This window comes from Oncorhynchus clarkii, chromosome 10 (genome assembly GCF_045791955.1).
Source record: "Oncorhynchus clarkii lewisi isolate Uvic-CL-2024 chromosome 10, UVic_Ocla_1.0, whole genome shotgun sequence".
In the NCBI taxonomy this organism is placed as follows: Eukaryota; Metazoa; Chordata; class Actinopteri; order Salmoniformes; family Salmonidae; genus Oncorhynchus; species Oncorhynchus clarkii.
The window spans coordinates 52647725-52659930 of NC_092156.1; the positions used below are offsets into that span (position 1 = coordinate 52647725).

A 12206-nucleotide genomic window follows, 5' to 3' on the forward strand; every position below is an offset into this window, starting at 1 on the left:
CAACACTGTACCCTCCCCCAACGCACAGCTCCCAGTGAAAATCATTGACTTACTGTGTTTTTTACGTATCCATTTTTTTCTGGTTTGAAAGCACCCTTATGCTCATCATCAGGGCAATATTCAGTAAGAACATTAGCACAATGTTTTACAACTTTACATTTTAGTCATTTAGCAGACTCTCTTATCCAGAGCGACCTACAGTTAGTGCATTCATCTTGAGATAGCTAGGTGGGACAACCACATATCACAGGCATAGAAAGTAAATATTTCCTCAATAATGTAGCTATTAGTAGAGTCAGAGCTAGAAAGGGGGGGGGGGGGTAAAGTGCAAGTGTTGGTACATTTATTTATTATACATACAGTACCAGTCAAACGTTTGGACACATACTACTTCAAGGGTTTTTCTTTATTTTTACTATTTTCTACATTGTTGATAAATAGTGAAGACATCAAAACTAAAATAACACATATGGAATCATATAGTAACCAAAAAAGTTTAAACAAATCAAAATCAATTTTATATTTGAGATTCTTCAATGTAGCCACCCTTTGCCTTGATGACAGCTTTGCACACTCTTGGCATTCTCTCAACCAGCTTCACCTGGAATGCTTTTCCAACGGTTTTGAAGGAGTTCCCACAAATGCTGAGCACTTGTTGGCTGCTTTTCCTTCACTCTGTGGTCTAACTCATCCCAAACCCTCTCCATTGGGTTGAGGTCAGGTGATTGTGGAGGCCAGGTCATCTGATGCAGCACTCCATCACTCTCCTTCTTGGTCAAATAGCCCTTACACAGCCTGGAGGTGTGTTGGGTCATTGTCCTGTTGAAAAACAAATGATAGTCCCAGTAAGCGCAAACGAGATGGGATGGTGTATCGCTGCAGAATGCTGTGGTAGCCATGCTGGTTAAGTGTGCCTTGAATTCTAACTAAATCACCGACAGTGTCACCAACAAAGCACCCCCACCACCTCCTCCATGCTTCACTGTGAGAACTACACATGCGGAGATCATCTATTCACTTACTCTGTGTCTCACAAAGACACAGCGGTTGGAACCAAAAATCTCAAATTTGGAATCATCAGACCAAAAGACAGATTTCCACCAGTCTTAATGTCCATTGCTTGTGTTTCTTGCCCCAAGCAAGTCTTTTCTTCTTTTTTTGTTTTTAAAATATTTTTTCTCCCCAATTTCGTAGTATCTAATTGTTAGTAGTTACTGTCTTGTCGCTACAACTCCCGTACGGGCTCGGGAGAGACGAAGTTCGAGAGTCATGTGTCCTCCGCAACACAACCCAACTAAGCCGCACTGCTTCTTAACACAGTGCGCATCCAACCCAGAAGCCAGCCACACCAATGTGTCGGAGGAAACACCGTGCACCTAGCGACCTGGTCAGCGTGCACTGCGCCCGGCCCACCACAGGAGTCGCTAGTGCGCGATGAGACAAGGATATCCCTACCGGCCAAACCCTCCCTAACCCGGACGACGCTAGGCCAATTGTGCGTCACCCCATGGACCTCCCGGTTGCGGCCGGCTGCGACAGATCCTGAGCTCGAACCCAGAGTCTCTGGTGGCACAGCTAACACTGCGATGCAGTGCCTTAGACCACTGCGCCACCCGGGAGGCAAGTCTTTTCTTCTTATTGGTATTCTTTAGTAGTAGTTTCTTTGCAGCAATTCAACCATGAAGGCCTGATTCATGCACTCTCCTTTGAACGGTTGATGTTGAGATGTGTCTGTTACTTGAACTCTGAAGCATTTATTTGGGTTGCAATTTCTGAGGCTGGTAACACTAAGGAATTTATCCTCTGCAGTAGAGGATAACCCTGGGTCTTCCTTTCCTGTGGCAGTCCTCATGAGAGCCAGTTTCATCATAGCGCTTGATCGTTTTTGCGACTGCACTTGAAGAAATGTTTAAAGTTCTTGAAATGTTCTGGATTGATTGACCTTTATGTCTTAAAGTAATGATGGACTGTCGTTTCTCTTTGCTTATTTGAGCTGTTCTTGCCATAATATGGACTTGGTCTTTTACCAAATAGGGCTATCTTCTGTATACCACCCCTACCTTATCACAACACAACTGATTGGCTCAAACGCATTAAGAAGGGAAAGAAAATCCACAAATTAACTTTTATCAAGGCACACCTGTTAATTGTAATACATTCCAGGTTACTACCTCATGAAGCTGGTTGAGAGAATGCCAAAAGTGTGCAAAGCTGTCATCAAGGCAAAGGGTGGCTACTCTGAAGAATCTTACATTTTTAATATGTTTTGATTTGCTTAACACTTTTTTTTGGTTACAACATGTATGGAATAATGTAATTTCATAGTTGGGATATCTTCACAATTATTCTACAATGTAGAAAATATATTTTGTTTAAAAATTTTAAAAATAAACTTGAATGAGTAGGTGTCAACTTTTGACTGGTAGTGTAAATATTTTTCAACCTTGCCATTTGAAAATGTTTTCTCCATACTGATCACGACCCAGCGCTCTCAATGCACCCTTCATGACATTGTTGATTGTAGCATTTCTGTGGCTCACTCTGACTATGTCCTGTGTTGCGTTAAAGGAAATAACACATACATTATTTGTGGGGCAGTTGTTTCTCCTACTCTTAGATTTTGTACCTACTCTCTAATGACTTCCAAAATTGCAATTTTATTTAAAATCATGTTTTTTGGGGTACTATATAAATCATATGATGATAATGACACATTGTTTTTTCAGGACATTTCAAAGGGCAAGATTGGCAGTAAAGACATCAAAGAATCGGTGGTGATCATCATGGGTGCCATTGTGCACAAACTCTGTCAAAAAGGAGGTTGCGAGCTACCAGTGAGTAAAGTTATCGAATATGTTTAGCCCGTGTCTATAATGAGGGGAGTTGTACAAAACTAATTCTTAAAGAGATTAAAACATTATTTTTTACTTCATATTAATAATCTCAAGCACCACCCCAACGTCATCAAATGTGAAAATGGCGTTTTTCTGTTTCATAGTTCAAAAGATGGATGAATATAAGTGTTTCCGATGACGTCATCTTGTTGTGCATCATATGATTTTAACCAACTATGAGTAGGCATTGTCTCGATGAATATGAAGTAAAATGTGTTTAAATGTCCCTTTTAAGCAATTTAATCATCTTCAACCAAGATAATACTGATTTGACTTTTTTAACTGAGCCAAGTGTGACTCTATTGGAATGCCAGACTGGAATAGTGAAGTGAAACAGTAGTGAGAGGTAGCTGTGTCTGATAGCTTGAAAATATACAGAAATGATCCCGTTGTGAAATGCACCAAAGAAAGTCACAAATTCTTAAAAGGAACTATACAATGGCTGATTTATTGTGTGTGTTTTTGTCCCATGTTCAACGCAGACTGTGGTTGAGGTGAAGAAGATGATTCTGGAAGGTCCCGACAGCACGCAGGTGGTGTCAGACATTCAGATGTACCTGCTAGCGCTGAAGAACTCCCTGCTGCCCGAGGCCATTCCCCTGTTTTCCAAATATGCTGAGTCAGAGGTCGGGGCATACTGCACTATCTCCCTCACAGCCCTGCAGAGATACGACGTCGCCCTCATCACAGATGAGGTGAGGCCATTGGAATAGCCAGACAACCATTCATGAGGGAAGCTGGATTGCCATTCCCAGAGCCATATATTTAGATGTATTTATCTTATTTCGATAGACACTGAGTACCAAAAGTATGTGGACACTTGCTGTAACTTAACAAATTGTGGAAAAAGTCAAGGGGTCTGTATACTTTCCGAATGCACTGTAAATACTGTTGTATGTATGTATACTGCATGTATACTGCAATCGGAAAGTATTCAGACCCCTTGACATTCCCACATTTTTTTATGCTACAGTCTTATTCTAAAATATATTAAATTATTTGTTTTCCTCATTAATCTAAACACAATTCCCCATAATGACAATGGAAAATTTGTTTTTTATAAATGTTAGCTAATTTAATTTATAAAGAATTTTACAGTTTACATACACTCAGGTTGCAGTCATTAAAACTTGTTTTTCAACCACTCCGCAAATTTCTTGTTAATTAACAAACTATAGTTTTGACAAGTCGGTTAGGATATTTTTGTGAATGACACAAGTAATTTTTCCAACAATTGTTTACAGACAGATTATATCACTTATTCCAGTGGGTCAGAAGATTACATACACTAAATTGACTGTGCCTTTAAACAGCTTGGAAAATTCCAGAAAATGATGTCATGGCTTTAGAAGCTTCTGATAGGCTAATTGACATCATTTGAGCCAGTTGTAGGTGTACCTGTGGATGTATTTCAAGGCCTTTCTTCAAACTCAGTCCCTCTTTGCTTGACATCATGGAAAAATCAACAGAAATCAGACAAGACCTCAGAAAAAAATTGTAGACCTCCCTAAGTCTGGTTCATCCTTGGGAGAAATTTCCAAACGTCTGAAGGTACCACGTTCATCTGTAGAAACAATTTTACTCAAGTATAAACACCATGGGACCACGCAGCCGTCATACCGCTCAGGAAGGAGACGCATTCTGTCTCCTCGAGATTAATGTACTTTGGTGCGAAAAGTGAAAATCACAGAACAACAGCAAAGGACCTTGTGAAGATGCTGGAGGAAACAGATACAAAAGTATCTCTATCCACGGTAAAACGAGTCATATATCGACATAACCTGAAAGGCCGCTCAGCAAGGAAGAAGCCGCTGCTCCAAAACCGCAATAAAAAAGCCAGACTACAGTTTGCAACTGCACATGGGGACAAAGATCGTACTTTTTGGAGAAATGTCCTCTGGTCTTGCAATGCTTAGAGTTTGTCAGAATTTGTGGGTTTTTGTTTGTCCACCCGCCTCTTGAGGATTGACCACAAGTTCTCAATGGGATTAAGGTCTGGGGAGTTTCCTGGCCATGGACCCAAAATATTGATGTTTTTTTCCCCAAGCCACTTAGTTATCACTTTTGCCTTATGGTAAGGTGCTCCATCTTGCTGGAAAAGGCATTGTTAGTCACCAAACTGTTCCTGGATGGTTGGGAGAAGTTGCTCTCGGAGGATGCGTTGGTACCATTCTTTATTCATGGCTGTGTTCTTAGGCAAAATTGTGAGTGAGCCCACTCCCTTGGCTGAGAAGCAACCCCACACATGAATGGTCTCAGAGTGCTTTACTGTTGGCATGACACAGGACTGATGGTAGCGCTCACCTTGTTTTCCCCGGACAAGCTTTTTTCCGGATGCCCCAAAAATTCGGAAAGGGGATTCATCAGAGAAAATGCCTTTACCCCCGTCCTCAGCAGTCCAATCCCTGTACCTTTTGCAGAATATCAGTGTGTCCCTGATGTTTGTCCTGGAGAGAAGTGGCTTCTTTGATTCCCTTCTTGACACCAGGCCATCCTCCAAAAGTCTTCGCCTCACTGAGCGTGCAGATGTACTCACACCTGCCTGCTGCAAGCTCTGTACAGGTGGTGCCCCGATACCGCAGCTGAATCAACTTTAGGAGACGGTCCTGGTGCTTGCTGGACTTTCTTGGGCTCCCTGAAGCCTTCTTCACAACAATTGAACCGATCTCCTTGAAGTTCTTGATATGCCGATAAATGATTGCACCTAAATCAATCTTACTGGCAGCAATATCCTTGCCTTTGAAGTCCTTTTTGTGAAAAGCAATGACTGCACGTGCTTCCTTGCAGGTAACCATGATTGAGAGAGGAAGAACAATGATTCCAAGCACCACCCTCCTTTTGAAGCTTCCAGTCTGTTATTCGAACTCAATCAGCATGACCGTGTGATCTTCAGCCTTGTGCTCATCAACACTCACACTTGTGTTAACGAGAGAATCACTGACATGATGTCAGCTGGTCCTTTTGTGGCAGGGCTGAAATGCAATGGAAATGTTTTTGGGGGATTCAGTTCACTTGCATGGCAAAGAGGGGCTTTGCAATTAATTGCAGTTCATTAGATCACTCTTCATAACATTCTGGAGTATATGCAAATTGCCATCATACCAACTGAGGCAGCAGACTTTGTGAAAATGTATATTTGTGTCATTCTCAAAACTTTTGTTTTTTCAGATTTTATTGAAAGGATGATAGCAGTGGGGAACTATAGAGAGAAGTTGTGTTAAAGGGCATTAGGTCGGGTTCAAACTTATGCCAACATCATAGATGTGTGCCCGCGCTTGACCAGCCTGGCCACCAAAACTGATCTTTTAAACTGTTTTCGTGCCTCACTCCATTTCAGGTGAAGCAGACGGTGAACCGAGTGTACCACCAGAACCGCCGGGTCTACGAGAAGAATGTGAGGGCAGCAGCTGCGGATGTCGTCTTTAGCAGCAACCCCTCATACATGGAGGTGAAGAATGTGCTCCTGTCCATCGGAAACCTTCCCAAAGAGTTGAACAAGTACATGCTTTCCAAGGTCAAGGACATCCTCCATTTTGAAATGCCTGCCAGGTGGGTGATGGGATTTACATTTGATTTGATTTTTTTTGTGTTATTTTCATTTTATTCAGACTGAAACAGCACTAAATGAGTGGGGAGACTGGCGATTGGGCTGGGATTCGTACCCACACTGGGGTGGTGTATATGTGGTGCAGGCAGTGGTGTTACTTGCTAGACCAGCAGGCACTCATTTTATTTAATTAAAATCCTAAATTGAAGGCAGGCATTACTTACAGTGAGCTCCAAAAGTATTGGGACAGTGACACATTTTGTTGTTTTGAAATTATACAATGTTTGAGGTTAAAGTGCAGACTGTCAGTTTTAATTGAGGGTATTTCCATCCATATTAGTTGAACCTTTTAGAAATTACAGCAATGTATGTAGTCCCCCCATTTTAGGGGACTTGAGTGTACGAAACATCAAGAATAGACTCATAGCCCCCCACCCCACCCTCAGAATAGCCTCAATTCGTTGGGGCATTGTCTTTACAAGGTGTCAGTAGCGTTCCACAGGGATGCTGGCCCATGTTGGACTCCAATGCTTTCCACAGTTGTGTCAAGTTGGCTGGATGTCCTTTGGGTGGTTGACCGTTCTTGATACACATGGGAAACTGTTGCACGTGAAAAACCCAGCAGCTTTGCAGTTCTTGACACAAACCTGTGCACCTGGCACCTACTAACAGTCCGGTCTCGAGATAACATATTGAGTGTCTCGGTCTTGACTCATTTGTACTTGGTCTTGACTCGCTCTCGGACAGTGAGGACTCGTAACTTCTTGCCGAGACCAGCGTAGTAAAAAACCCTGCATAAAACCGCTTTGCCAGGCCAAGTATATACACTCCTTTCTTGAAACAGTATCTTAACAGCCTTTTTGTATTTATTTATTTATTTTACCTTTTATTTAACTAGGCAAGTCAGTTAAGAACAAATTCTTATTTTCAATGACGGCCTAGGAACAGTTCAGGGGCAGAACGACAGATTTGTACCTTGTCAGCTCGGGGGTTTGAACTTGCAACCTTCCGGTTACTAGTCCAACATTCTAACCACTAGGCTACCCTGCCGCCCCTTTATATCTATTATAAACGTGTTTGCGCAGTGGCAAACCTATAGGCCTTCAGTGTGTGACAGGTTTGATTCTGAAAGGACAGCAACCGTAATACCAGCGCACTCATGTAGGAGAGTGCACTTTCCTTAAACACAAAGGGCCAGTGGTGTATCCCTACTTCTTAATCCCTACTGATGCCTAGTGGAGGTACACGATTGTTCAATTATGTAGTAGAATAGAGAAATCCTGCACAAAGGAGCTTCTGTGATGGTTCAGAGGGTGGTGCGGTCTGCCCATCTCATCACCAGAGACACACTGCCGGCCCTCCAGAACACCTACAGCACCCGATGTCACAGGAAGGCCAAAAAGATCATCAAGGACATCAACCACCTAAGCCATGGCCTGTTCACCCCGTTATTATCCAGACGGCGATGTCAGTTCAGATGCATCAAAGCTGGGACTGAAAAACAGCTTCTATCTCAAGGCCATCAGACTGTTAAATAGTCATCACTAGCCGGCTACCACCCTGTTACTCAACACTGCACCTTAGAGGCTGCTGCCCTATGTCGTGTCTTTGGCTATGCCGGATTAAGTGATATGACATGCTATTCTATAAAATAATTTCTCCGTAATTAATATTACCAGATTGAGCTAATCATGTAAATGTAATTAACTAGAGAGTCGGGCACCACAAAATAATATTTATAGAGCTGTTATCTTCTGAATAAACTCTTAAAGACCTAGTAATATTTTACATCAATAGCAGTCAATATTATAATCGTCACCTTAATTCAGTCTCTTCTTAAAGTTGTAAATTCTTGGTTATTGTCATTAACCCTGGCTAACAAGTTGAATCAGCAAGACAAAATTGGGTTTATTTATTTACTAAATACCTAACTAATCACACAGAATTACACATACACATAATTAATCATAACTTGATTACAAATTACATCATAAAGGAAAACGTCCCTAGCAGGCGGAACAGATATGACAGCTTGTTACACAAAAGAAAAGGGGCTGGGTTTGAGTGAAAGAGCGGGAAGACTGAGTAACAAAGGAAGAAGCTGTGCTATCGTAAATACAGTATCTTATGCATTCTAAATTACCACCCATTTGGAAAAGGAAAATGCAATAAATATTTACTCTGAGCTGTGCTTCAGTAGGTTGGTGGTAGATGGAAGGCCGTGTTGCCAAACCGAGTCCTTTGAAGAATGTCTCTGGTGGTCAATTGGATACATTGTAGTAACGTCGTTTTGTGATAGACTGGATACTCTGTCTGTTCCTTCCTAACCCTCGTTTGCAGCTGCTGTTGCTAACTCAACGGCTAGGAGGTATCACTTCTGTAGTGAATAAGAGTTCAAAGGGGGCTGTTGCTGGGCAACACGGACTTTCAACTCCCTCCAAAGATTTTCTATGGGGTTGAGATCTGGAGACTGGCTAGGCCACTCCAGGACCTTGAAATGCTTCTTACGAAGCCACTCCTTCGTTGCCCGGGCGGTGTGTTTGGGATCATTGTCATGCTGAAAGACCCAGCCACATTTCATCTTCAATGCCCTTGCTGATGGAAGGAGGTTTTCACTCAAAATCTCACGATACATGGCCCTTTCATTCATTCCTTTACACGGATCAGTCATCCTGGTCCCTTTGCAGAAAAACAGCCCCAAAGCATGATGTTTCCACCCCCATGCTTCACAGTAGATATGGTGTTCTTTGGATGCAACTCAGCATTCTTTGTCCTCCAAACACGACGAGTTGGGTTTTTACCAAAAAGTTATATTTTGGTTTCATCTGACCATATGACATTCTCCCAATCTTCTTCTGGATCATCCAAATGCTCTCTAGCAAACTTCAGATGGGCCTGGCTTAAGCAGGGGAACGCGTCTGGCACTGCAGGATTTGAGTCCCTGGCGGCGTAGTGTGCTACTGATGGTAGGCTTTGTTACTTTGGTCCCAGCTCTCTGCAGGTCATTCACTAGGTTCTGGGATTTTTGCTCACCGTTCTTGTGATCATTTTGACCCCATGGGGTGAGATCTTGCGTGGAGCCCCAGATTGAGGGAGATTATCAGTGGTCTTGATGTCTTCCATTTCCTAATAATTGCTCCCACAGTTGATTTCTTCAAACCAAGCTGCTTACCTATTGCAGATTCAGTCTTCCCAGCCGGGTGCAGGTCTACAATTTTTTGTTTCTGGTGTCCTATGACAGCTCTTTGGTCTTGGCCATAGTGGAGTTTGGAGTGTGACTGTTTGAGGTTGTGGACAGGTGTCTTTTATACTGATAACAAGTTCAAACAGGTGCCATTAATACAGGTAACGAGTGGAGGACAGAGGAGCCTCTTAAAGAGGCCTGTGAGAGCCAGAAATCTTGCTTGTTTGTAGGTGACCAAATATTTATTTTCCACCATTATTTGCAAATAAATTCATTAAAACACCTACAATGTGATTTTCTGGATTTTTTTCCTCATTTTGTCTGTCATAGTTGAAGTGTACCTATGATGAAAATTACAGGCCTCTCTCATCTTTTTAAGTGGGAGAACTTGCACAATTGGTGGTTGACTAAATACTTTTTTGCCCCACTGTATCTACAGTACTAAATCCATGTATAGTGTGTTTGTGTATGCGTGTTTGTGTGCCAATGTTTGTTGCTTATTGTTGTCTTGTGTATTGAAGTAGTCAAACGTTTAGTATTTGGTCCCATATTCCTAGCATATTCCTAGCACAAATGGTCCACCAGCCAACTGTGATGGACATTGGAGTCAACATGACCAGTATTTGGTCCCATATTCCTAGCACACAATGATTGCATCAAGCTTGTGACTCTACAAACATGTTGGATACATTTTGCTGGATGTTTCATATTATTTTGTGCCCAATAGATATGGGTAAATAATGTATTTTTGTCATTTTGAAGTCACTTTTAAATAAGAATACAATATGTTTCTAAACATTTCTACGTTAATGTAGATTCTAGCGTGATTACGCATAATCTTGAATGAATCGTGAATAATGATGAGTGCGTTAGTTATGGACGCACAAATATCATACCCCAAAGACATAACCGCTCACCATTACAATAAAAGGGGAGGTTAGCATTTTTGGGAGGTATGATATTTATGCCTCTAACTTTCTCACTCATCATTATAATTAATTCAGAATTATCCGTAATCATGCTAGCATCCACATTAATGTAGAAGTATTATATTCTTATTTACAATAAAAGTGACTCCGAAATGACACAATGCATTATTTACCATTTCATTTCTATTGGTCGCTACAATTTCCAGCAAAATTCTACGGCAAGCCATGAAGGACATGATCTCCCACAACTATGACCGCTTCTCCAAGGTTGGGTCATCCTCTGCTTTCTCTGGCTTCATGGCACGTAAGTGGCCCTCTCCACCTTTCTCCTGAAAAAATGAAAAAAATACTTTCCACATTAAGGATTTTTTTTGTACATTTTAAAGAATAATCAATACAGCTATGTGATATAATCATATATGGATCAAGTTCATAGTCTTGTTGATTAGTCATTGCTGCCATGAGACACAGTCACAGGTTCCATTTTTTGTACTGTATAATTATGTTTATAACTAAATCAACTTCCTGCAGGTACCGCTGATGCCACTACCACCTACAGTCTGGACATTCTGTACTCTGGCTCTGGGGTCCTCAGGAGGAGCAACATGAACATCTACGGAGCCAGTAATGGCGCCCTTCTACATGGCCTCCAGGTAATGAGAATGAATTTGTGAATTGATAATGAAGAAATAATTATATTTACAGTGCCTTCATAAAGTATTCCAGGGTTCTCACAAGGTGTTTGAGGTGCTTAAAGTACTTGAGTTTGGCACTCTGAAATTCAAGTACTGGAATACGATAAATCAGACATTTTCTCAAGTTTGTAGTTTAAAATACTTGAATTAAAACGAGAAGAGAACAGGAAATATAAAATATGTTAATATGAGATATGATCTAATTTCCATGCAGACTGGTTGCCAGGCGAGCTCACTCATTCCACCCACACTGTCGCCAGGCAGCTACAGAACTGACTGATTAGGCGCAGCCAAAGGTTAATTTGATAGCTAAAATGCCGGGCAAATGTAGCTATTATAAAGAATAATTATTCCTGGCAAGATATTGATGTTTATGAATGGGGTTTGCCAGACCTAACCAGGTGGAGGGTAAACACCATTTTACGTACCTTGTTTATTTGTGAAATAGCGTTTACGCACCTTTTTAATTCAGTTAATTATCGTTTACCCATTTATTATTGCGTTCCCAGCATTGATCAATGCTCAGGAGGCTTCTTGATCTGAGTGCTAATCATGCCTACCTCTGCGAACGAGTGGAATCATGAGTAATTAATGTATGCTCGTTATGTTTGCCTTTTCCCCCGGAATTGGCTTGTTTGCAGCGCATTAATTCACTACTCTGTACGGGAAACTCCGCCCAGGACATAGAAAGGTGAAACAAACTAGCTCACCAGAGACCTACAGTAGCAAGTGGCAGAGAGACGCCATTGACAGTCAGAATTTTCTAAACATCCCTCGTCTCCTGCCGTGTCAACAGATATCCCCCAAACAAAAACCCCCTGACACTTGGAGAATGAGTGTACAACTGGTAAATAGTCACAGATATTTCAGTCAACTAGGTATCTCAAGGGCTGGCTATTAGCCAGGTATCTAGCGATAACTATACTGAACAAAAATATCAACTCAACATGTAACAAT

General features: G+C 41.6%; 1 protein-coding gene across 1 annotated transcript in view; it reads left to right on the forward strand.

Moving 5' to 3' along the window:
• The window catches only part of LOC139418765 (microsomal triglyceride transfer protein-like), a 30707-nt gene that overhangs the window by 9296 nt on the left and 9205 nt on the right, over positions 1-12206 (forward strand). The window contains exons 9-13 of the mRNA XM_071168447.1: positions 2727-2834; positions 3377-3589; positions 6232-6443; positions 10761-10858; positions 11086-11207. Of these exons, the coding sequence (XP_071024548.1) occupies positions 2727-2834; positions 3377-3589; positions 6232-6443; positions 10761-10858; positions 11086-11207 (753 nt within the window). The remainder of the gene's footprint in view (positions 1-2726; positions 2835-3376; positions 3590-6231; positions 6444-10760; positions 10859-11085; positions 11208-12206) is intronic.